General features: G+C 38.8%; 2 protein-coding genes across 3 annotated transcripts in view; one reads left to right on the forward strand and one right to left on the reverse strand.

The window, feature by feature from the left end:
• LOC137491263 (uncharacterized) overlaps nt 1-27,613 on the forward strand; it is a 104,816-nt gene that overhangs the window by 25,662 nt on the left and 51,541 nt on the right. The gene's annotated exons all lie outside the window — the stretch shown is intronic.
• On the reverse strand, nt 680-27,475 carry LOC110439483 (NACHT, LRR and PYD domains-containing protein 3-like). Its single transcript, NM_001444689.1, has 8 exons — nt 27,392-27,475; nt 17,559-17,837; nt 15,407-17,222; nt 14,749-14,922; nt 14,470-14,643; nt 9,256-9,429; nt 1,942-1,988; nt 680-1,845 (listed from the first exon to the last, which is right to left on the reverse strand). The coding sequence occupies exons 2-8, from the start codon at nt 17,815-17,817 to the stop codon at nt 1,310-1,312; spliced, it is 3,180 nt and encodes a 1,059-aa protein (NP_001431618.1). The 5' UTR covers nt 17,818-17,837; nt 27,392-27,475; the 3' UTR covers nt 680-1,309.

Consider the following 27,613-nt stretch of genomic DNA (forward strand, 5'->3'; position numbering starts at 1 on the left):
TATGTTTTCTGCCAATAAAGCCAATTTTAGTAACATTTTATTGATTGAGCTCTTTCTGTCTCTAACATTCAGGACAAGAAAATAACATTCTGTGAAGGTCCCCAAAATAACACCCCCCACACCTTTAAAGAATTCCACATCTTGACCTTCTGTGAACATTACTAGACAATGGCCTTAACACCAACAAGGACGTTTTAAGAACGTTCTAAAAATGTTACATTTTCCAATAAAGTTTGGTCCCCTTAACATTCTCAGAACGTTCTGAATGTTCTGTAAAGGTCCCCCAAATAACTTCCTCCACACTTTTAAAGAACTCAACATCATTACCTTCTCAGAATGTTCTGGGAATGTTACTAAACAACGTCCCTAACACTGACGGGGATGTTATGGGAACGTTCTGAGAACGTCACAATTTCCAAAAAGGCATGGTCTCCTAAACATTCTTAGAACGTTCTGTTAAGGTCCCCTAAATAACATTTTCCAAACCTTTAAAGAACTCAACATCATGACCCTCTCAATATTATCAATATTAACTTAAGAAAGTAGCGATTTTTATCATTAAGCATTCAGTGTGACTTGTGACATGTAGTTTTTGTAAGTTAAATGGCTTTTTATAAATGTCTACTGGATTGTGCACTTTAGCAAGGCCATGCGGTTGATTTGATTTTCTATTTTATTTACATGTTGTATGTCTGCAGCAAGCAATCCACTTAACAGGGCTGTACTGTTTATTATTACAGGTATGTCAATGTTCATTTGTTAATTGTGAATGTTATGTTTTATGCAAAATGTTCATATGATTATCTATTCATATGTGGATATTAATGATGTAACAAAGCAGATGCTGTGAGACAGCCAGGCTGTGGACGTTGTATGTCTGCAGCAAGCAATCCACTTAACAGGGCTGTACTGTTTATTATTCCAGTAAAAAGGAGTAATCAAATTATTATCCTTTATCAAAGAGTATTACACACAACGCAGAGGAAGAAGAAGAGTTGAAGGACCGGAGACATTACACAAATTCTGAGACATTCAAACAGACCAGTCAACATGTGACCACATTGTAAAACCCCCATAAAAGTCCACACATCAGGCCCTGACCTCATCAGTATCTGCCTTTGGGATTTGTTCTCACACACACAAAAACACACACACACACACACACACTCATAAATTCACTCTCTCTCGCTCACACACACAACAGTAAATACATGTGCAGACACACACACATGTACACAGTAGTAAACATGCACACACACTGCTACTGGCTGCTCCTGGAGAGGATTCTGAGTAAATCTCTCCTCAGTCTTCAGCTCAGTTTCACTGATGATCCAGAACCAACATAAAATCCAGGATAGAGCGGCTCAGTGAATGTGGTCTGGACTGAGTGGATGAGGCTCATTGTGTCTCTATAGATGTTGTAGAAGATCAGAGTTCCTGCACTGTGATCCACAAACACTCCTATTCTCCTGCTGAGCGGCTCTACTGGGAGATCAGTCCATGTGTTATTGTGTATGAATGAGAATCTGGAGGAATCACAGAACAAACTCCAGGACTGAGCATTATATCCAAACTCACACTCATCACCTCCTCCCTTCCTCCTGATGCTCTTATATGACACTGATATAAACACAGCAACATCATGACCCTCTCCACTCCAGTCAATCTCCCAGTAGCAGCGTCCACACACACTCTCTCTGCTCAACACCTGAGGCCAATAATCAAATCTGTCTGGATGATCAGGATACGGCTGTTTCTCTCTCACACCCTTCACCTCTCTGTTCTCCTCAGATAGAATGAGTTGAGTGTGTGCTGTGTTTGGATCCAGTGTGAGGAAACAGACATCTAAACACAAGAACACACACATTTATAACCACATTTGTGTGTTGGTGTGTGTGTGTGTGAGTGAGAGAGAGAGAATGTGTGAGTGTGTAGTCGTACATTTGCGTGGTCCTGTTGTAATCCTCTTCTTTCCTCCATGATCTAGACTGTTAACACACACAGATTGACATTCAGTCAGTAAACAAACATCAGCTTATACACACACACACACACACAAACACAAATGTAGTGTATAGCATTAGCATATAGTTACTTCATTATTCATTAATCATTAGCATATAGTTATTTCATTATTAATTAATCATTAGCATATAGCTGTTTCATTATTCATTAATCATTAGCTTATAGTTATTTCATTATTCAATATTCATTAGCATATAGTTATTTCATTATTCATTAAGCATTAGTATATAGCTGTTTCATTAAGCATTAGCTTATAGTTATTTCATTATTCATTAAGCATTAGCATATAGCTGTTTCATTATTCATTAAGCATTAGCGTTTAGTTATTTCATATTCATATAACTGATAGTATCTGACATTGTGCTGTATCTTCTCATGTTTAAAGGTAACTGTGTAGTTACTAATGAAGTATACATCTGTTTGCTAATTGTAAACACACATAATTGCATTTAATGACTTTACATTGTTGTGCACTGATCTATGTTTTTGTTAACTGAACACTGTATCAGTTGGTGAAATGTGGTTATTTTCTGTAAATGTAAGCATTTCTATAAAACTTCTGTATTTGTTACATAAAAATCCTGGCCACCAGCTTCCAGTATTACTCTGTAAATTGAACAGATTTTGTTTAACAATGTGCAAGGTCTTTATTTAAATCGGGAAAGAAGGCTTCATGTATACTTATTCACCATAATGGGAATATATGGCTACTTATTTTTATTTTAAACGTGTTTTATAGTATATAATTACACACACACACACAGACACACACACTGAACTGAACAATTTAAATATAATATACCAAACAGGCAAGGTAAATAAAATTAAATATGCAAGTTTTGGGAGACTTCGCTACTCAATTAAATTGAGGCATGAGTTTACCTAATTAATTTTGTTCAGCCATTTTATTAGGGATTTCAGTGTACAGTAAGACTGAAGCACAGGGGAGATCATGTCTTTGCTGGAGCTGCAGCTATACTCTGAATACATTTCCATCTTGGATGACAAGGGAGAGAGTTTTATTTTTTATCAGAAAAATAAAAAAGTGATTATAATAGAAGTGAATTGGGCATTTACTGTCCTCCCTCAATTGTCTCTCAGAAGTTTGACAACAAGTTAAACTCCATCTATTATAGGTGCAGAAATGTGGGCTTTGTATAATTCAGCTTTTATTGCTGCTCAGATAAACTTTACAATGGACCAGGGTGAAACTAAAAAGGAAAAAGATTACAATTCTTAGTAATAACTAAAACACATCAAATTCACAAATTATAATGCATCGTAAGAATGGTGTTAATTTGGCACACATTTGTATTTTTGATTTAGATCTCTGTGCATTATATACATGTCACCATCCTGCACTTTATCTCCATTCCCCTAGATGTCCCCCTGTTTCCCCTCTATCTTTGTTCTTCCTTGTGTGTTCTTGTTTACTTAATTTTGATCACCTGTGACTTGTTCCAGTCTGTGTATTTAAGTTGTCACTTTGTCTGTGTACCTCACTCTGTTTTTGAGCCATCTCTAGTGAACTTGCCTTGCGTTTCCTTGATCTCCTTATGTTTACAAACATAACATTGTAGTTTTGTGCTGTTCCCCGATCAGTCCAATTACTTTTTGGACTAATGTCCTTGTGTGTGTGTGTTTGTTAGGAGGGGGGGGGGGGAGATCGGAATGTCTTTGAAGTCTCTAGGTCCATCTCTCTGGATATCGAAAGGTGTCACGGAGGCCAGACTTTGTGGAGCCAGTGGTCGTAAACCGTCTTGTCGACTGAAACCCAGATCCTTTCCTTAAAATTAATAAATAGTTTTACCTATGGACTGTACGTAACACCACCTTCTTCCTCATCCCCAGGCAGTAACTGCATTGAATGGTAGACCCCTTGAACCCGGCAGAGTAACTGAGGCCACTCAGTCCCTGAAACTTTCTATTGCTAAACATCAGCAGGAGAAGACTTTCTACCTTATTGATTCCCCCGAGTATCCGGTCATTCTAGGTCATCCATGGCTGCACAGACACAATCCCCATATCAACTGGTCTACTGGTTTCATTCTAGATTGGAGTCCTTCTTGTCACTTCACCTGTTTAACCCAGAGCCTCTCAGCCCCTCATGCCGAGCCTCAAGAGTCTGTAGATCGGTCTCAATTTCCTGCTGTCTATCATAAGTTTAGGGCAGTGTTCAGTAAGTCTCGAGCCACCTCTTTGCCACCTCACCGCCCAGACGACTGTGCAATTGACCTTCTCCCTGGTTCCTCCCTTCCTAGAGGCAGAGTCTTCTCCTTATCTCCCCTAAACAGGCTGCTATGAATGCTTTCATCAAAGAGTCCCTGGCAACTGGCATCATCCAAGCCTCCACTTCCCCTGCTGGTGCTAGCTTCTTCTTTGTTGGGAAGAAGGATGGGGGCTTAGGCCATGTATTGATTACCGAGGTCTCAACAAGATTACCGTTCGGAATCAATATCCCCTGCCTCTTATAGCTACTGCTTTTGAGCTGCTGCAAGGAGCTTCCATTTTTACCAAGCTTGACCTTCGCTATGCCTACCATCTGGTGCGGATACGGCAAGGAGATGAAAGGAAGACGTTTTTTAACACCCCCCCACAGGCCACTATGAATATTTGGTGATGCCTTTCGGGCTTACCAATGCCCCTGCCGTGTTCCAGGCACTTATCAACGATGTCTTCTGAGACATGTTATATATATTTGTATTTGTTTACCTGGACGATATACTAATATTTTCCAAGTCTGTGGAGGAGAACGAGGGTCATGTCAGCAGGGTTCTACAAAGACTCCATGAAAATCATCTTTTTGTCAAGCCAGAAAAATGTGAGTTTCATGTTGCTCTGATTAAGTTTTTTGGGTACATTGTCACCCCTGGTCGCCTGGAGATGGACCCTAGCAAGATTAAAGCTGTTCTCAACTGGCCTATTCCAACCACAGTGAAAGAGGTGGAATGGTTTGTGGGTTTTGCAAACTTTTACAGGAAGTTTATCAAAAATTTCTGCTCGGTTGTGGCTCCCTTGACAGCTCTGACAAAGGGAGGAGGAGTCAAGATTGACTGGGGCCCTGAAGCAGCAGCTGCCTTCAAGGATCTCAAGTATCATTTCACCTCAGCTCTCTTCCTCTCTATCCCTAATCCAGACATACCTTTTATGGTGGAGGTGGATGCCTCGGATGTGGGTGTAGGAGCCATTTTATCACAGAGGAATGACTTGCTTTCAGAGGAATGACTTGCTTTCATTTCACGTCGCCTGTCTATACTGAGCGCAACTACCATGTGGGGGACCGAGAGCTGCTGGAATATCTCCAGCAGGCCAAGGCTCGAGGGTCTCTGTTTTTTAACAGATTTCAGTTCATCCTGACTTATAGATCTGGTTCCAAGAACCTCAAGCCAGACGCCTTGTCCCGAGCCTACTCTCCTGAGACATTTGAAAAACCTGTTTCTTCTATTAATCCTAGTTCAAGGACTGTTGCCCCCTCCGGTGCAACAAACCAGCGACCTCAGGGACTGCTCCTTCCCTTACTTGTTGCCCACAGGCCTTGGTCACACATCTCTGTGGATTTCATTACGGGACTTTCACTCTCCCAGGGCAACACTGTCATGTTGGTTGTGGTGGACCGATTTTTCTAAGACAACTCGGTTTATTACCCTGCCCAAGTTGCCATCAGCTAAAGAGACTGCTGAGCTCATAATGAGCCATGTTTTCAGAGTTTTTGCCATTCCCCAAGATATTGTATCTGACCGAGTTCCACAATTTCTGTCCAGGTTCTGGGGGGCTTTTTGCAGACTCTTTGGGACCACTGCCAGCCTATCCTCCGGGTTCCATCCTGAGTCTAAGGGTCAGACGGAACGAGTTAACCAAGATCTGGAAACCACTCTACAGTGCATTGCATTGCAGCCAATAAAGCCACCACTTGGTCTTCTTACATAATGTAGGCAGAATATGCCTACAACACCCTCAAGTCCTCAGCCACTGGACTTTCCCCTTTTGAATGCCAATTTAGATATACCCCTCTTTTGTTTCCTGAGAGAGAGGTGCAGGTGGGAGTTCCCTCAGCCCAGCACTTTGTTCAACGCTGTTGACTAACCTGGAGGAGAGCTAGATAAACTCTCCTTCGAACCTCCCTGAGATACCAACATTAGGCTAATCGTCATCGTCGAAGGCCCCCTGCTTTCCGTGCTGGTCAGAGAGTCTGGTTGGCCACTAAGAACCTTCCACTTCAGGTTGAGTCCAGAAAATTGTCCCAGAGGTTCATCGGGCCATTTAGAATAGCCAGGGAAGTTAACCTTGTTTCTTATCGTTTATTTCTTCCTCGTTTACTTAAAATTAATCCCACATTTCATGTCTATTTATTAAAACCTGTCTTGTCTTCTCCTTTTGCCCCCCCTCGCAGACCCCCTTCACCTCCCAGGATCATTGATGGCCAGCCAGCCTACACGGTCCACCAGATACTGGACTCCAGGAGGGTCCAGAACTCACTTCAGTCTCTGGTTGACTGGGAGGGCTACTGTCAAGAGGAGCGCTCCTGGATTCCTGCCAAAGACATCCTGGACCCTAGTTTAATCCGGGAGTTTCATGCCCAGAGGCCAGGGTGTTCTGGTAGGAAGGTCAGAGCCGTTCTAAGGGAGGCGGTCTTGTCACCATCCTGCACTTTGTCTCCATTCCCCTAGAGGTCCCCCTGTTTCCCGTCTTACTTTGTTCTTCCTCGTGTGGTCTTGTTTACTTAATTTTGATCACATGTGACTTGTTCCAGCCTGTGTATTTAAGTTGTCACTTTGTCTGTGTACCTCACTCAGTTTTTGAGTCCTCTCTGGTGAACTTGCCTTGCGTTCCCTTGATCTCCTGAGCTAAGTCTAGTAAGACTGTTTTATTTTCCTTGTTGCTGGCTGCCTTAGTGTCTATTTGTTTTCTCCCCTCATGAAGTTTTCTTTACATGTTTATTATACTGTTAGAATATTTTGAGAAGACCCTTAGTTGTCTGTTTTGCTACCTCATTTTTAAGAAGAATCTAAGTTGACCTTTTTTTAAAATAAATCCTTGTTTTCTGGATTCCCTCTTCGAGTGTTTTCGTTTGGGTCCAACACAACTGCCCCTGTGGCTTAGTAGTATACACACTGGTTTCCACACCAGAGACCCAAGTTCATGACCCGACCGTGACAATACATTTGTGACGAGCATTGAAAGTCTTAAGGCACAAGCTATGTATACAAAAAATATCTGGGATCTGTTCTTTGTACAGGAATTACTCCGTTAGCTGGATTTGGATATTGACGATTTGACACGATCCAGGATCATTTCGTTCTTCAAAGCTAATCTGAGATTTGTTGTCATAGCAACAGTTCTGCTAGGTCAAACCTGATCGGGAGCAGGTTCAATTCATTTAAACAGGATTAGATCAGGTTAGTTTTAGCAAAAATAATACAGAAAGTATGTACCGAATTCTGATATTTTCTTACGGTAGTAGTTATTTACACTTGGAAAATAGTAAATATTTTTAACTACATGTATAAAATTATAGTTATTAATAAAATAAATAAAGTTATATATATTAATAAAACGTATGCAATCTGCACCCTCGAAATGAAAGTACATTTAAAAGTACTGGTGGTCCAAAGAGAAATCTTATTGATATGAACATTTTAGATCGCGTTAGTAAAATTTGTGTATGATAATAGACATGCGCAATATATGACTTTTTTTTAAAGAAATAATACATTAATGCAGTCATAAACATGTTTTGACAGTTAATATGCCGGTGATTATGCTTTAAAAAAAAGTTGCAGACGCCTTTACCAATATCAAAATGCTTTTGTAAACATCCAGTTATTCTTTACACCGATTAAAAAAACGTCTACTATAATAAAGAAAATCTTTTTTTAAATGTAGAACTAAATACCTTGATATGCATTAAAATACATGATGAATACTCTTGACAAATGAAAGTGTAAAGCCTGCAGCTCATAACAATTGTGGAAGATTTTTGCATGTCATATTTAACAAAACATTTACTGCTAATTTGATGTAATTTTGCTGACATGGATAATTGAATATTAATCAGATGATGTCATTACGCTGCTGTACCATCAGCCAATCGTTGCATTGCTGATCATGATTTCGAGGATCGATAGATCTGTCCTTCACAACCTGCGCAGCGATCTCAGATCAGTTTATCCAGACATTCTAATCTGATTCACGAACTTGTTTGAAGAACCAAATTAGCCAGAGATTAGTTATCAAGATTAAAAGATCCAGAATCTGCCAAATCATCTTAGATCATTTAAGCGAGGTACGAAGAATGGACTCCTGGTCTACTCTACACATTAATGTCAGAAATATACATATCATCTAAATTAAATGTAAACAAAACTTACAGCTATTGCTCTTCAAACTCTTTCAAGCAAGAAAATTATGAGGATTACCCACATCTGGCAGTCACACAATTGCCATGCGGTCAACTGCACTTACTGAATGTTTCATCATTTGCAGTTTCTTAAAGTGACCACTAGATGGCGGTACCGCAACAAATTCACTAAAGAACTTTTGAACAGGGAACAAAACAGCAAAAAAAAAAAAAAAAAAACAAACAAACTGTAAATTAGGGAGAAAAATCTAATGCTGCACAACATCTAACAATGCATTAAAGCCAGTGTTGTTGCTAATTCTTCACATGTCCAACACTGATAAAAGGTCAAATAAATCTAGTCCACAATTAGTATTTATATTGAAAATACGCCATTTTGTGTGTCTTTTTCACCAAATCAGTGACATTATTTATTTGGCAATTAAAGAGTTAAAATCCAGTAATTTTCTAAAAACTCTTCAGTAGTTCAGGATTAACTATTTACTATTAACCCAAAACATAAAATAAAAAATAAAAACATTTCTGACACATTTTTACCGCAGTTTAATTTAGTGGATGTTTTCATCTCCGACACAATGAAAGGCTAGTACATTTGCCCAGAGTGTATTGTTGAGTTTTTCTTTATTTTTAAAGCATTTTCTCAAAATGTGTGTCAAAATAAGATTAATCACCAAAAATCCTTCCACTAGCTGAAACACAGAGAAAGTTAAACTAAGACTCAAAATCACTTAGAGTGAATGAAAGCGACCCAACAGTACAACAGGCTTAAACTCTAAGACCGTCTCCAGAATCTAGAAATATACACCAGATTATTGGCTATCTGTCTCTACGCAAAAATCACCCTAACAAAACCATGTATATGCTCCACATACTTGACTTTGTCCAGTGTGTAGTTTGTATCCTCCAGTTTTTCAGACAGCAGCTTGACTCCTGAATCTCCTGGATGATTGTAGCTCAGATCCAGCTCTCTCAGGTGTGAGGGGTTTAAAGTCAGAGCTGAAGACAGAAAACCACAGCCTTCCTCTGTCACCATACAGCCAGACAATCTGCAAACACACACAAACAGCCCCTGTCACATTAGTCTGACAGACGTCACTAACACAGTCACCTGTGCGGAAGCTGATATTTGCTCTAGTTTCAGTCACAAAAGCAAAAATGGAAACACTTTACTTGAAGGGGTGTTCATAAGACTGCCATGACACCTTTATAATCATGTTGTGATATGTCAAGAATATGGATGAGATATTATGAATGCTTAAGACTATTGTCATTAAGTCTCATTAGGTCAGTTATGCCATTATAAATGCAGACATGACATTGTTTGAGATGTCTTTGTTGTGTAACTTGACATTGCCAAGCCAACTTCATAAATCTGTCATAAACATGATTGTCATGAGGCCATTAGAATTGTGTCAAAAAAAATTTTATGATCATTTCTTGTAGTGGAACTTTAGTGGAATTTGTCATTACAATTTCACATTAAAACTTTCTGCTGTCAAATAAATGTATAACAGCATCATGAATGTTTAATGACATTAATTACATTATAATGACGCTGTTATACAATTCATGACCCAATAATAATGTTCACTAGACAATCATGTTTATTGCGGATTCCTGAAGTTATGTTTGCTTGGTAATATCAAATTGTCATTACCATCACACACACATGTCATGATGTATTTGTTGTTGTCAAGTTGTCATTACCTTCACACACGTCATGATGTATTTGTTGTTGTCAAGTTGTCATTACCATCACACACGTCATTATTATGTATTTGTTGTTGTCAAGTTGTCATTACCATCACACACACATGTCATTATGTATTTGTTGTTGTCAAGTTGTCATTACCATCACACACACATGTCATGATGTATTTGTTGTTGTCAAGTTGTCATTACCATCACACACACATGTCATTATGTATTTGTTGTAAAGTTGTCATTACAATCACACACAAGTCATGATGCATTAGTTGTTGTAAAGTTGTCATTACAGTCACACACGTCATGATGTGTTTGTTGTTGTCATTACCATCACACACATGCCATTATGTATTTGTTGTTGTAAAGTTGCCATAACCATCACACACACACACACGTCATTATGTATTTGTTGTTGTCAAGTTGTCATAACCATCACACATACACATGTCATGATGTATTTGTTGTTGTCAAGTTGTCATAAAACAAAGATTTGCATTTGAAATTACATAACTGAGCCAATGACACTTAATGACAGTTACCATGAACATGCATACATTCTCATTCATTTATTACTTTCCTCTGAGTGTGTGGCTGTTTCCCAGCACTGAAGGTTGTACTGTCAGTGCCGGGTTTGCAGCTGGAAGGGAGTCCGCCATATAAAACATGTGCCAGAGTAAATGGTGGTTCATTCTGCTGTGGTGACCCCTGATAAACGGGGGAATGAACTAACGGAAATTGAGTGAGTGAGTGAGTGAAGGTCCTGGCATACTTCAAACAAAGTTATATTTCATTCTCTGTTTGAGGGCAAAAAGAGGCACAACACTATGATGATGACGGCTGAGAGAGAGGAACAGTGCTGGAGCCGTTTTTTGGAAATGCACTTTTATTTAAATATTAGTTTTGCATTTATTTTTTAACTTGCTGGTTGTGAACATCATCAAATCATGGTAAATACAGCACAGCAGTACACCAAATACAATAAAAGTAAAAACATTGTCACAATTTTGACAGCTTTAAACATTTTTGTTGGAAGATTCCTGTTTTTTGCAACCAAATTCATTTTATATAATTTTTAAGCATTTTTGCTGATTAATTATTTATAAAATAAACAAGAAGTTTAAATAAATGTGAGTGGAATGGAGTGCGTCCGCTAATACCCTGCTTCCACAGCCAGATTAAAAGGGCCACAAGTTTCATTCCCTTTCAAACAGCCTCCTCCACAAGAAGCACCACCAAATATTTACATCGTGTAATATTTGCTGCAGCCAGACACTGAATGGCTCCACCGGTGTATGTTCTCTCATAGAAAAGACGCATTCTGACATGGGCTTTTGTGCCCATATGTGACCCCTCAGGAGTGATCATACAGGTGCGGAAGCTTCTGTACTGGCTCTGCTTCCTGACCCTCTAATGTATTTATGTAACTAGTGTTGTTGTGTTAATGTAGCTTTCCTGTTTGACAACCGGGCAATGAGAAATTAATCAGAGGGGTGTGTATGGTTCCTGTGTGTTGTATCCTCCCTTATCTGTCTCTTTCTCTTTCTCCACATGAGCGGAGATCAGGTGTAGCTGTGAGAGGGACGGCGCCAATTATAAAAGCACGCTGTTGGCACTATTCATTGAGTTCTCTTCCTGTTTCCCCTCGCTGTTGTGTGTGTGTGTTTTAGCAGATCGCTTTAAGTTCTCTGTGTGGTAGTGATATCTTTCTATCCGAAACCCTTTCTCAAAGTCATCTGGTGAGCTACTATGTTAAATACGGTAATAGGACAGTATTCTGTATTAGTTGTGGCTAAATGTTTATTTACTGCTGAATGATAGAAAAGAAACACCCTTTTATTTTGCCACTTTTTCTCTTGTTTAAAGTAGAGATAAGGAGGGTAGAACTGTTGTTCCCCTTCGGGAGGGGAACTTCAATGCTATGTGGAAACTTCCACTATGGGTATTTCGTCAGAATCCAATCATCTGAAAGAGTACATAAACAGGCCAATGAAATGCTAATGAGTTGGCAGCGTCACCATGCACAGCTGGCGCTACTTACAACTAATTTGGAAATATTAGCACAGAGTGTGCCATGCGGAGGCATTCTTTTCTAGCTGAAGAGCCTTTCATGAAGCTTCTGAGAGAGTCGATAAGGGTTTTCTCTGACTGTTACAACAGAGAGAGAGAAAAGGAGAAAGCGGGCTGCTTCTCCCTGTACAGAGTGTGTGATACGTGGCAGCAGACGGTCGAGCTGGAGTTCTCCTTTGCCTGGCGTGCTTTAGGTTCGGTCCAGTCCCCCAGAGCAGTATGTTTTGTTGCAAATTTCCTAAAAGAGCAACATGGTCATGAAGCGCATCTTTTTCAAGATGTTGCTTCGACTGTGCGTTTCTAAATACGGTGGTTTCCTGTACCTGAATGATAGGTACGAGCACAGTATTTTATGTCAGGGGGTGCAGCATGCAGCTCGCTCTCTTGTAAAAAGGCCACCAACTCCAGTTGTCCCCCGCTCCATGGTGGGCATTCGGGCAGATCTGAGGGTAAAAATGGGAGTATATCAACCGCCCTTGGGCTTGCAGACCTCTTGCTCCATGCGCTCCATCCAAGCTTCGAGTGAGAGAAGCGCTCCATCCTTGCATGGTTGCCCTCTCACTTGATGACACAGGCTCAAATGTCCATCTCTGCATCAGAGGACGGGCTGTCATTGTCTGATGGAAGATTCAGACCTGCTCCCACTGGGGTATCAAGTGTGGCATAAGATTTAAAAGCAGACATGATAACCTTGCTTTCCCAGGCTGCTTCGGCTGTGGGCCTAGAGAGGGTTTATCCCCCAGCCCCAAAGCCGGACCGACTAGACAGGTGTATGTGAAGGAGACAAGAAAGCAAGACCTTCTAGCCTCCTGTCCTTTTCTTCCTGAAAGTGCGCTTCTGCCCTCACCACCCTTGATGGAGGAGCAGCCAGGGGGTATGAGTTAATTCCCCAGATTAAGAGTGCCAGTGCGGGCCTGTGTGGTGCCTCTTCTGGTGAAATCAGCCCCGACTCCAGTCCAAGGCATGTTGGTTTTCTGCCTCCCGCGGAGCCAGAGCCCACACAGCTGCGGGCCAGGCTGCCTTTACCCTGCACGATATGGCCACCTACCAGCGCTACCAAGCGCAGGCGCTGGCCCAGCTGCATGAGGGTGGTTCCGACCCAGGCTTGTTACACGAGCGCCGCACCGCACCTGACTGTGCTGTACAGATCACAAGTCTGCTGTGTGTGTGCCCTGGGAAGGACTATATCCCAGGCTGGCCTGTTAGGCATCACCGTCTGTAAATTCACCCTGGAATTTATGGTGGTGGAGTCGGATGTGATGGGCTAAGTCATTTATCGGCGGGGATGTAAGACCGCTTTTCCCTGCCAAACCATCCACATCCACTGCTTTTGGGAGGCGGATGCCCTCGGCGAGAAGCAGCACAGAGCACCTCGAAGCCAACCAGCGCTCTCCACCCCAGGGCGGCGCTAAGTCTGATAAACGTACCGGAAAGTGCCCCTGACACAGGCCATCTAGAGAAGAGGGAACTTGCTCTTTCCCCATAAAGGGCCGGGCTTTTCATCCAAAAGCACTTAAAAAAATTTCAGTGGACTTCGCCAGTGGTTAGCGAGGTGTCGGAGGACGATCTTACTTCTCTCACACTTCCATATCTAAATCACACTATTACATTTAAATCTGTAAAACTTCTGTTGAAGTGTAATAAACAAGGGCCAGGGAACAGGTTGGAAGACTGTGCCTCCGGTGATGCAAGTGCGCTCACGCTCTTGGCTTAGCATAACCTCTCACTGGGGGCAAGGTAAGGTTCAATCATTGTGATGTTTTCCATACATTTCCCCATAGCGGAAGTTTCCACATAGCATTGAAGTTCCCCTCCCGAAGGGGAACGCAACGTTTGCTAAAGTAACCCTTGTTCCCCGAGGGGGAAACAGAAATGCTATGTTTCTTTGCCACAATGATTGCACCTCACCTGTTGGGCGTGAAAATCTCTTCAGTTAGAAGAGAATGCCTCAGCTTGGCATGTGCTGCACTTTTATTCAAAATGGATTGTAAGTACCGCCAGCTATGCATGCTGATGCTGCCAACTCATTGGCATTTCATTGGCCTGTTTATATACAATCTATATATAGTATATTATATCTGTCTATATATTAGATGATTGTTTTCTGACGAAATACCCATAGTGGAAGTTTCCACATAGCACTGACATTCCCCCTTCTGATAACGAGGGTTACTTTAGTAACTGGAGCATTTTATTTACAGGACTTTATTTTTAGATTAGGTAAGAGATCTTTAATATTAGGTAGCATACTTTGTTTTGGCCTTTTGTTCCTTTTTAAAAACTTTTTTGTTCCTTTTATCTTTTTATTTTACCTCAGTGTCTCCAGTTTACAGTTTGGACTTGTTAGTCCAATAGAGAGAAGCTTCACTCCTGAATCCTGCAGGTCATTGTTACTCAGGTCCAGCTCTCTCAGGACACAGTTTGAGGATTGTAGAGCTGAAGACAAACTCTCACAAGATTTGGCAGCAAGTTTACATATGACGAATCTGAATAATAAGAACATAAATCAAATTTACAATTTAATTTTAAGTCATTCATCTTATGTACATAAAAATATAATCAATCAATCAATCAAGTGTTTGAGATTAGACCTCAGTGTCTCCAGTTTACAGTTTGGACTCTTCAGTCCATCAGAGAGAAGCTTCACTCCTGAATCCTGCAGGTCATTGTTACTCAGGTCCAGCTCTCTCAGGACACACTTTGAGGATTGTAGAGCTGAAGACAAACTCTCACAGGACTGAACAGTGAGATTACAGCTCTGTAGGCTGTGAGGAAAAACAGAAATAATGGTTTTGCATTTATCTAGCAAGGGTAATCCAAAGCAGAGAAAAAAACATTTTAACGCTAACATTTCACATTTTTTGTGATAATTATTAGTTATTATTATTAAAAACTTCAATAAAAAACTTTACTTTTTTTCTTTTTTCCAGGCTCATGATAACAGATTAGAGCTATCAGTTTTGAAATGCACACTATCTATATTTAAACATTTCAATGTGTTAACAGAAATGAGTTATTATATTATTGTAATGTGTAAAAAATATTCAAAGTATCAAAAAAAATGTCTGAAAATGGAGTAAACATAGGGAGAACAGATATTGTGTACAGCAGGAAATCAGTAATACATATTTGATGTGAAAGCACAAATAGTCTGCTGTTTCTGCACTGCATACATATAACTCACGGGTTGCAGATGTGTTGCAAATCAATGTGTGAATGGGCATAAGTATGTATACAGAAAACTCTTACAGTGCTCTTGTGGTGTTTTTGACCACTGGTATCAGTCTCATCAGTGCTTCATCAGATCTTCTGTATTTCTGCAGTTCAAACTTTTCTTGAGTCTCTTCTGACATCAGGAGCACAAACACCAGACCCGACCACTGAGCAGAGGACAGATCCTGTGCTGTAAGATTTCCAGAGCTCAGACTCTTCTGGAGTTCCTCCACAAAGTCATCCTTCAGTTCATTCAGACAGTAGAAGAGGTTGATGGTCCTCTCTGCTGATTTCTCCTTCTTTATTTTCTCTTTGATATAGTCAGTCGTGTCTTTGATGTTCTCAGTTTTGAGCTTCAGTCCTGGCAGGAGCTCCTTCAGGTTACTCTGATTAGACTCCAGAGAGAGACCCAGCAGGAACCGGAGGAAAAGGTCCAGGTGTCCGTTCTTGCTTTGTAAAGTCTTCTCAACTGCATCCTTGTGAAGTTTAATAAGGGTCTTTGTAGAGAGTTTCCATGTCAGTTCCTTTTTCCTGGAATCAAGAAAAAGATTTGCTTTCTTGTCGTTGTAAGTGAAAAACACATAGAGAGCAGCAATGAACTCCTGAATGCTGAGGTGTACAAAACTGTACACCTGTTCCCCTGAAATGGGGCTTTCCTCCTGAAACATTCGAGTACATAATCCAGAGAACACAGACCCTTCCTTGACATCTAGCCCACACTTCTCCAGATCTGTTTTGTAGAAAATCAGTTGTCCTTTCTGCAGCTGTTCAAAGGCCAGTTTTCCAAGCTTCAGAACAATGTCTTCAAAAGACCAGGCCTTGGCTTCAGGTTCAGAATTATTGCTGTATTTTTCTTTCATCTGTTGCTTTTGAGACAGTAAGAAGTTGGTGTACATCCCTGTGAGAGTTGTGGGTGTTTTTTCATTGCTCTCTTGACCCAGCAGAGGCTGAAGAACAGTAAGAGAGATCCAGCAGAAGACAGGGATGTGGCACATGATATACAGACTCCTGAATTTCTTGATGTGGCCGATAATGTTTCCAGCAACCTCAGCACTGCTGTTTTTGATGAAATACTGCTCCTTCTGCTCATTATTAAATCCTCGAACCTCTGTGACCTGATCAATGTAGGTTTGGGGTATCAGACTGGCTGCTGCTGGTCTGGATGTGATCCAGATGAGGGAAGAACGAAGCAGTTTTTTCTTTAGAAGATTTGTAACTATCTTACTCACTGTCATTTCCTTATCAATATCTGTAAAACCATCATCCTTTTCAAAGTTCAATTGAAAGCGATATTCATCCAGTCCATCAAAGATGAACATGACCTTACCTTGTTCTTCAGGAAGAGAGCTCAGTCCTGCTGGTCTACTAAAGAAGTACTTGTTAATCAGACCTATAAGACTGTACTTTTCTTTTTTAATCAGATTCAGTCTACGGAACGGCAGTGGAAATATGAAGACTATTTCCTGATTGTCTTTTCCTTCAGCCCAGTCAAGGATGAATTTGTTGACAGAGACAGTCTTTCCCACTCCTGCAATCCCCAGTGTCAGGACTCTTCTCTTTTGTCGACTTGTGTCAGGTTGGACTTTAAACATATTGTTACACTTGAGTGGTTTATCCTTGGCTGTCTGTTGGTTGTGTTTTGACTCCATCTGCATCACCTCATGGTCATTCTCTCTTCCTCCAGTCTTGTTCTCCACCATATACAGATCAGTGAAAATATCATCCAGGTACTTCTGGTGACCCGTCTGTGAATCACCAAGCAATATCTGCTCATATTCCTCTTTTAATTTCTTCTTGAGTTCATGGCTGATGTTTGTGTAATCAAGAGGAGGAGTTTTACAGGTCTCTGAAGCTGCACCGTTACAAGAGAGAGGAAAAAACAATAAAGTAAAACATGATTATGCCCTGTGCTTCCCTTTATAAAAAAAATTACACATATAAAAAAAATTTGATGAACGAAGACAAACATATAAATGTTGATAATGTGAAATTCAGGCACCCATTTACATACATTAGCATTATGATTGACCATCACTGTTGACCATAGCAATGCTGAATTTAAGACATCTGAAGCTGTGCAATAAATGTTATGACAATACATCTGACTCAAAAACCATTGCTAGGACAGGTTTTTAACATGGAATCAAATGATCACATTTCTAAACTTTGACAAGGAATTAAACAATACCTTGCTTCTGTGTATTCTCCAGCTCTTCAGCCAATTGATTCTGCTTTATTTTCCTCAGGGTGTCCACGGTGATCTTCACAGCTCTTTCTGATCCAAAACATGACACCATCTTATCCACTGTATCCAACCTGTCTGCATTCTCCATTTCAGCTTTTGAAATCTCACTATGGTTGTTCACTAAGCACCACTGAAACTTCTTTAGTTCAGCTTCTACCAGTTCATTCAGTGAGTTGTCGAGCAGCAGTTTAACATTCGCCATGATGCTTCACCCATTCACAGCTACAGGACAAGAGCAACAACATCTGCATTACTTTCACAATAACATATGGACCTAAGCATTTACTTTTAATTAAATAATGAAATTAATCTCTAAGTAGAAACTTGACATTTCAAAATTGACAATTTTGAAAATTGTCACTCTTTTATGTGGCTCTTGCTAACCAGGAGTGATGTAGATGTTTATTTATCTACCTAACTTGTGTCTTTGGCAGAAGCTCTGTAACTCTTCTTCCTGAATCACCATACATGAGTGCTTATTTAGATGTTCAACTGGTTAAACACAACCATTTTAGAAAACTAAGAAAGCCAGTTAAAAAAAAGACTTCATATGACAGGTGAGACTGGAAGAGTTTCACAAAAAATGGCTACTGTTAAAAGCATACTACATTCTTGGGTAAAACTGCCCATCACTGTGGTGGTACCCTAAAAGGTAACTTTCTGTACCTCTAGTATAGATCTTATAATTCATATGGGGCACAGGATAAGGGCCTATTGTGTACCTTTAAAGGTACAGTTATATTTAATGTACCTTATTGGTGCATTTTTTCTGACAGTTGTAGAATTATTAAAAAAGTGAACACTGAAAAAACTGAAGACTAATATATACGTTTAAGAGATGTACATGTACATGCTCAGAATCCTCTGAATGAAAAACTTTTTTGACACACATGGCCACAAGGGCAGCAATATCCACTGGCAATGGGGCTGTCAGAGCTGCTAGATCCCCTGTCACTGAAAAGAGCTGTCAAATCCTCCAGAGTTGACCTATCCCCTTCCCGAGTCCCCGGAAAGGGTGCCAGATCCTCCAGAATTCCCTGAATGGCGGACGCCAGATCCTCTAAAATTCCCCAAATGTTGGGCACCAGATCTTCATGAATCCTACAAACAGCCAGAGCTGCTACCTGAGTGCCACTAATGGCCAGATCCACCACCTGAGTTCATCGTAGCCTATAGGAAAATGTATCTGTTTAGAACCAATTTTGTTTGGTATAATTAAAAATATTAAAAATACAATGAAAATAAAAAGGAAGAATAGTATTTGAAGTGCTTCAAAATAAGATTCACAATACGCTGCATGCAAAAACACAAACTGTTTTTTTAGTTTAATAAAATAATAATATGAAATTAAAATGAAATATTCATAGTTCCATAACTGTATTATATCTGTATTTATTTTAAATGACAAATCATTCGTTGCGCCGGTCAGTTTCACTTTTAATCAAGAGTATGCCAGAACAGCCTTTACAGACTCTTCTAAAAATGAGAATATTAACAGATTACCACGGAATAAGAACTCGGTCTGTGAAGGATGCAGAACACAGAAACTCGTTGAGAATGGAGATGCATGTTAGATGTTTTATATCTCTTTAGATATTGTAAATAAGAATCATGTTTTTATTGAGATTGTGTCATATCTTTTCTTCATAGCACGCGCTGAACAGCCCCGAAAAGGCGCCTTTATTCAGCCTGTAGCCTAAATAATAGTTTAGATTTTATAACATATAATGTTCCATTACTTTAAATGTATAATGTTTTTTAATATTTATGGATTATATAAAATATATAGTTTATATAAATGCGCTCTGATCATTCAAGGATCATAATGCGTTGCATATTCTTCTTATTCTTCATTAGGCTTGATCCGTAAATTGTGTATTTTATAAACTGATCGTTTATAAGGACTAAGCTATTAATAACTGTAATTCCTCACATGGAAAAGTCTTGATGAAAGAAATAAAGAGAACTTAATTCGGCATAGGCATATAGTGCGCTTATTTCTGCGCGCATCGCGCGCTTTACCGAATTACCTTTTTTATTATTTTATGCAGTAAATGCATCTGGCAGCACCGAAAATAGCAAATGTCAAGTTATTAGCGCAGCGCACAGACAGCTAGCTCGTATGTTAATCTGAACCAGGGGTTTTCAAACTAGTGATTGCACATCCACCGATCCTATTGTATTTTATTTAGTATAAACCACTTATTTAAAATATTCCGCAGCCTGCCATGGCAAGGCCTATATATATATACATGTGTATATATATATGTATAAGTATATATGTATGTGTGTGTATGTATGTATATATATATATATATATATATATATATATATATATATATATATATATATATATATATATATATATATATATATATAAATAATGCCACAATAATAACAGCAACAAATAACAAAAAATAAGACAGACCTACTTTGGTGTTGTATTAAAATCTTAAAGAGTGTTTTCACGGGTTGCCTGCGTACTCACCAATACACCACTGAATTATAATGTCATAATATTTAATAATTTAATAATTATAATTAAGATAAACAACTGACCTCCATTTAATAAACACTTATTTGCCATATTCTGTTAATTTGAAGTTTAAATTAAATCATTTAAGTTAATAACTAAGTAAATAATAATATTAATACTGATAATAATAATAATAATAATAAAAATAATAATAATAAATTATTATTTTTTTATACAGAGTATTATTTAGGCCTACAATAGCCCTGAAACAATCATGTAAACCAGGTGCTGCTCGGAAATGGCTATCTTTGCTCAGCATCAGGTGCACAGCAGCAAGAAGCTTGGCAGTAAACTATGAACTTATTTTAAAGGCAAACATCTAAGAATACTGCTATTTACGTTTTTATTTAGTTTATACATACGCAATGAATGTAAGCCTGCCAACTGTGTGTGGTTCAAATGATAGAATATGTAAACTTAGGCTATTAAGTATGTTATAGGCTAAAAAATAATAAAGTAATAAAAATAATAAATAATATAGGCTAATTATAGGCTAATTAATAATAAATAAAAGCCTGCGTGTAAGGCTTTTATTTTGAGGGCGAACGTGAAAGTGGGCGTTTCAGCACTGCCTACATGTGTAAAATGAATTTTAAAGTCGTTTATCCGTTTTCCTACCCTAAACCAAAAAAAAAAAAAAAAAACGAAAATCCAGCCATAATCTCGTTTTTTCATTTTCTCATGAGCAAAAGAAAAACGGGAAAATGGCCGTTTTCTCCATTTCCTTTATTCCGTTTGAAAATGGAAAACAAATGAACAAAACGTACACAGACCTAGATAGCCAGGATAAGTGCACCTGTACCCTTTAATATCAAGCAGAGATTTAATGGAAATATAAAGAAGCTTATTAAAAATAGTTAATTTTGCCTTAAATTTGACCAGTGAATAATCATCGTACTGAGTTAATTTATTGATTATTTATTTATTAAACTGCAGTTACACTAGAGTTTGAGCTTGCGAAATTTTGTCGTACAGCACTGCAAAAAAGGGCAGGATTAAACAAGATGATTAAACTTTTTAAAACGCAAGCAATTGGTCCATATTAGAGCTGCACGATTCTGGCTAAAATGAGAATTGCGAATTTTTTTTTCTTTTTTTTTTTTTTTTTGCTTAAAATAAAGATCATGATTCTTTCAAAATTCTGAAGATGTAAAATAGAACTTAATATGAGTCGGCAATTATTGTTTTTTCTTAAACATATGGTAAAACAACAATAATAATATTATGTGTAGGTCTACTGGTTTCTATCAATAATTCTATTCTACTTATAATAATTTTGATGTTGAATTATGTTTGTGATATATGCTTGAGATTATTGACAACAATATTAAACCATTTAATTCACTGGTAAAATCAACATTATATAGGCTAGAGTAGTTATACTGACATTGTAAACATTTATTTTCAAGCACAACTGTGTTCGCTATTAAAGAAAAAACATATCAAATGCTTGTCGCAGTCCTAACTCTAAAATGCGATATGATTATTTAAATGATATCCACGCTTTCAGTTTCATTTTCACTGCTAAGTGCTGTTTATACTTCACGCGCGACATTCAACCGATCCTTCTGTGCCACAAACTCAGTATTATTTGCTAGTGATGGGTCGTTCATGAACGATTCGTTCATTTTGAACAAATCTTCAATATGACTTGGGAACTACGAGTCCTCTCAGGGAGTAATTCGTTCATCCGCACGTGCGCACATTTGTTCAGGTATCATTAATTTCAAGTCTTCATCACATTGGCATAAGCCAATCATATGCATTTAGAGCCGGAAAAAGAATTGATCCGTTCATCTTTCGAGTCCTCTATCGGGTCTGAGTCACTCGTTCCTCACGGGCCAATCATACGCGTTTAGAGCTGAAAAAAGAATTGTACCGTTCATCTCTCGAGTCCTCGGGTTTGAGTCATTCTCTCACGTGATGAATGAACAATCATGGCTCCTATCAGCTTAGACTGTGCATTGATTATCAGGCATAATAATGTGAATGAACCCCTGACATTTAAAGAAATGAAGAGGTGAGCTGAGCAAAAAGACAACAATACCTTCATAGAGAAAAGAGCAGGTAAACATTGAATTATTATTTTCTCCTTCTTATATTCTATTCATGACTTATTTGTTGTGCAGTCAACCTTTTGGGCTAGTAGTAGATGTGTTTGGATCAATTCATAACATTTTAATGATATTTTGGCAAATTGAACGAAATGACTCGAAAAAAGATTTGTTCATCTTAATGAACGAGACTCAAAGATCCGAGTCAGTAAAATGATCCGAACTTCCCATCACTATTATTTACAATTTTATTATCTGTTACTCACAGCAGGTTCTGTTCACTAAAGGTGACTAGACGCATGCGTGCTACTAGATGCTCTACTAGACTCACGCGCGCACACGCGCCGTAAAGCTCACGGTCAGCAGCTCACGACACGTGTGATTTCAGTTGAAAAGAATGAAAATACTTGTGCAGCCGCCTTTGCTTCTCCCCTTAACTTAAAAATATGATTGACAGAATCAAAGAAATGCTGGATTACAGTTTTTCTCAGTCGCTTTGGTGCATTTCTCACAACACCAGTACATTCCTGCACAACAGTTAATGCATTTTTCAAAACAGTTAGTGCAAACTGCAAAACCTAGCTGATAACCTGCAAAAGCGCGTCACATGCTCAAAATGGATAGTTCATTCCTCAAAAGCAAGTATTCATGTCAATCAAAGTGTCAGTATCATCAAAATGAAAAGTCCTGACACGATTGTTTATGAACAAGATAGTCAAATGGCTTAGTCATGTTTTCATTATGACAGTTCACTCTGGACATTTTTTCAATGCAAAAAAGTCAGATTTTGGTGAAACTTCCTGAAAATGCTCAAGACAGCACTTTATACTATTTGCACAGGCATTTGAAAACTACAGTAAAGTTAGACATCACTGCATTTAGTGAGCTCTCTGAGTACAAGACACTGAATATGTATGTTTCACATTTTTTACTCTGCGTTTGCTCTTTACGATCCTAATTTATTCACAGCATTGTGCAAAACAATAAACACACCCTTATTTACAACAAACATAAACTCCTTTTGGGTTGAACTGTGCACAACTGTAAACAATATTGCAGTACATATTGGAACTGAATCTGCAACATACACAGGTCAGTAAATCATTCATCAAATTGTTCAATTTTAAAGACATTTTCAGGAAAATAAAGGTTTAAAAAAAATTTTTATAAAGTTTGCTTGACCGATTTTAACATCAAGTTCAACATTTTGGTATGTAATGACTCAAGTAATAAAATAAGGACTATTAGTTTTATATGAAATGACTATTCAGCATTTACAAGTTTAGTTCATTTTGACTGACATGACATAAGCAAATGATAATGTTATAAATAGCAGAGAGTTGTATGGAAGCAATTGATGCATGTCCGAGAGCATTTGCAATTTGTTGAAAGGAATGAGAAACTACTAGGATGTGCACAAATGACTAATTGTTTTGAGAAATGCATTACCTGTTGTGCAAATGTAAATAGTGTTTTGAGAAATGCACCAAAGCGACTGAGAAAAACTGTAAAATCGTCTAGGGGGTCGAATCGAGATCGCGATCTCTTTAGGATTAACTGTGCAGCTCTAGTCCATATTTTAAATTTCTGTCGAGAGAGGTCATGTTTTAATCTTTGATTGGTCTCATGCTATCATGCTATTTCGCAGGTCAGAGTTAACCAAGCTCGAACTTTCCAATGCAATGTGTAAAAAATGTAAGTCTATAGGGGTGAAAGGTCTAGTGTGATGGCAACTTTAATCCTAAACCACTTATTAGCAGCAGGTGTTCATCATGATAACGATCTGTCCTGCCTTACTGTAGTGTTGCTGAAAGTACCAGAGATCACTATTGTCTGAAATTTATCCAAGTTATAGTGTGTACTGTGTGGGAAGCTGTAGGGATGTGGATGCCATTTAATTTCTGTAAACCTCTTTTCTCTTGTTTATATTCTGGGATTTAGTGTGTTTCTTTTTTTTCGTCAGTTTAAACAGTTTTCCCCCTCTAGTTAAAGAGTGCTTTTGATTGTTTGTTTGTTTTCAAACTTCAGATTTTACTCTTAAAATTTGTGCTTTTGTTAAACCACTAGAAAAAAAAAAGTTTGTCGTGGGGCACTGAGGACCGCTACTTGCTCACCTCAACTCAGTTTACTTTACTCTTTTCCTCTGTTACTGTCTTACCTTAGACATTTACCATCTGGGACACCACAGTATAAATAACACCACTTAACTTTGGGTTATTACCAAACTTGGAAAAGTCATCAGTTATAGTTCTGCATTACAGCAAAAACTAATATATTACAGTACTTACTTTACTGTGTTGCTCTCAACACTGATATTATAGATGCACAGACAGACAGACAGACAGACAGACAGATAGATAGATAGATAGATAGATAGATTAAAACAGTTTATAGATAGATAGATTAAAACAGTTTATAGATAGATAGATAGATAGATAGATAGATAGATAGATAGATGCACACATAATGAATGTACCAATGCTCTAAAGTACAGTACATCTGAGAAAGAAGCACTAGCCCTAGTGTTAGCGTTGAAGCATTTTAATGTTTACCTAGGCAGTAGTTTGAGTTGTGTGATAGTGTGTAAATCAAACGCACCATGACTACTAATACAAGTCATGAAATGCCTGTTCTATTATATTTTGCAGAATGTACTGAACGCTGGTCATCCAGGTACAGAAGATTTGCTATATGCAGGGCAGCAGAGAGAAAATGCTGTAAATCCAAGAATGCAGCTGACTTGAGCAGGTATCAGTCTGTTCTGTCTGCAATCAGTACTGCTAAATCTACCTTCTCCTGAAACTCTTAAGGACATTTAAAGCCCCTATTATGCATTAAAAAGGTCATGTTTCGGTTTTGGGGGACTCCAACAACAGTCTGAGATATGCATGCAACGTCAAAAAAACACTTTCCTTGTCTTACAATATCCCAATTATAATTATCCCAAAGATGGGCATCACAGTGGCGCAGTGGGTGGCATGATCGCCTCACAGCAAGAAGGTCAGTGGTTCAAGCCTTGGCTGGGTCAGTAGGCATTTCTGTATGGAGTTTGCATGTCCTCCTCATGTTGGTGTGGGTTTCCTCTGGATGCTCGGGTTTTTGCCAGTCCAAACACATGCGTTATAGGGGAATTGAGTAAGCTAAATTGTCCTAGTGCATGTGTGTGAATGAGTGTGTATGGATGTTTCCCAATGATGGGTTGCAGCTGGAAGGGCATCCGCTGCGCAAAATGTATACTAGATAAATTGGTGGTTCATTCCATGTCACTCGCAGAAGCAGATGAATGAAAACAAATGAAGCGCCATTTTTAAAAACACAGCCGAGACACTACATCGTAATAATATATAACTCTACATATAATAACCAGCCATGGTCACCAGAGCTCAAACAAACCTTGTCATCAGGTGTACAGTAGACTACTTTACACTACGTCACTGATCTGCAGTTATAATCAAATCATGCTGATAGAAAGGTTAGTAGTGAACATTTATACAGTATTTATGTGTAAAGCATCTGTTTTTGTTGTGACGTGCTTCTCATGATATGTGAACGACCCGTACGGCTAAACTGTAGACATTTCCTCGAGTAAAAATGATGTCGTCTGACCACGCCCACCAAAAGGCAGTGGAAACGCAAGCCTGATAGAGGTGACCCATACCGTACTGTACTGTACCTCTCAGTGAAAATGGGCCATTAGCTGCTAAGATCCACTCTTACTGCAGATATATCACTCTCTTCCTCCCTCACAAAGCCAGAAGAGTCCAAACTTTTCTCAGGGCAACGAACAACCTGCTACAAGGATATCATTACCTAAAGCATCTCCACATGAGTGAAAGACCTTCAGCTCAATCAAGCTAAAACAGAACAACTTGTCCTGCCTGCAACTCTGCCTGCACATCATATTTTCATGATCAAACTGGAGTCCGCTACAACTAACCCTTCACAATCAGTCAGGAATCCTGGGGTGATTTTTGATGACCAAACACAGCACAATTATGCAGTCAGGTACACTTTGAGATGTTCATTAAAGTCAGTCTGAACCCTTGATTTATAATCCAACAATGGCTGTATAATTTTGACCTCAAACAATTGGGAAAAACATTTGTATGTATTTTCATTTTACTTTAGAAGGGGGCAGCATGGTGGCGCAGTGGGTAGCACGATTGCCTTACAACAAGAAGGTTCGAGCCCCCGGCTTGGTCTGTTGGCAGTTCTGTGTGGAGTTTTCATGTTCCCCCTATGTTGGCGTGCGCTATAGGGGAATTGAGTCCATGAGTGTGAACGTAAGAGTGTATGGGTGTTTCCCTGTAATTGGTTGCAGCTAGAAGGCGATCCGCTGCGTAAAACATATGCTGGATTAGTTGGCATTTCATTCTGCTGCGGCAACTTCTAATTAATAAAGGGACTAAGTCGAAAATGAAATAAATGAATGAATGTACTTTTGACAAAAAATTTAGAGGAGAATTCATTAGTTTGTTTTGAGAAATGCCATGATCTCTGAAATGTACAGGTGTAATAGTATTTAGAAAAATAAAAGTGTATGAATAATGTAAAACAGTTGACAGTTGTAGCCACAGCAGTTGTTTATCATCAAAATCAGTTAAGCAGAAACACTTTGGACAAACAAATGAAACCGGTCTGACTGGTGAACCTTTTCAGGGTTTTAGCTTATGTATCTACAAATAAGATTGTGTAAATCCACTGTAAAATAAACTAAATGCATTCATAAATACTGTTATTGCAGTTTGAGTGTTCTGCATTTAGGAGCTTCTGTAAGGGCGCACTCACACTATGCTATGCGAACTTTGCCAGGCATGTTTCCCTGTAGATTTGCTCTGAATCACGTCAAAAGTGGCTGATCTGCTCGGTGAATTAATTGACTGTGTGTCACTGCATATCAAACGACTAAAATGATATATAAGTAAAGAAATGTCCACTGTGCTCAGCTTAATAAACACTCATAAACACACAGTTCACTCATAAACACAGATTTCAGTATCAGAATTAGAAGCTTCCTGCTTTCTGTGATCCTCTTCCATAAACACACTCGACATTAAAAGGTGTAAATGAAATCCTCAGAATGTCTTTATCTCAGCAGTAAAGTCACAGAAACACAAAGAGATGATCTACGGATAATCAGACGACACTCATGGATGTTATAAAGCACAGAAAGAGCAAACTCTCACCTTATATAATGCCTGGCGATCTTTCTGTTCCTCCGCCAAACTGCTGACAAGCTGAACAACAAATCTGAAAATTCTTTCACCTCTGAAAAACACGTCACAACCTGTTTGAGACATGAGAAAATAACCAGTCAGATAAAAAAAAAAACACTGACACACAAATAGATAAGAATAGAAGATAGAAACGTAGGCTTTTGCTCAGCTGGTAATAGCAGTGTTGCGAGT

This window comes from Danio rerio, chromosome 4 (genome assembly GCF_052040795.2).
Source record: "Danio rerio strain M-AB ecotype USA chromosome 4, GRCz13ab, whole genome shotgun sequence".
In the NCBI taxonomy this organism is placed as follows: Eukaryota; Metazoa; Chordata; class Actinopteri; order Cypriniformes; family Danionidae; genus Danio; species Danio rerio.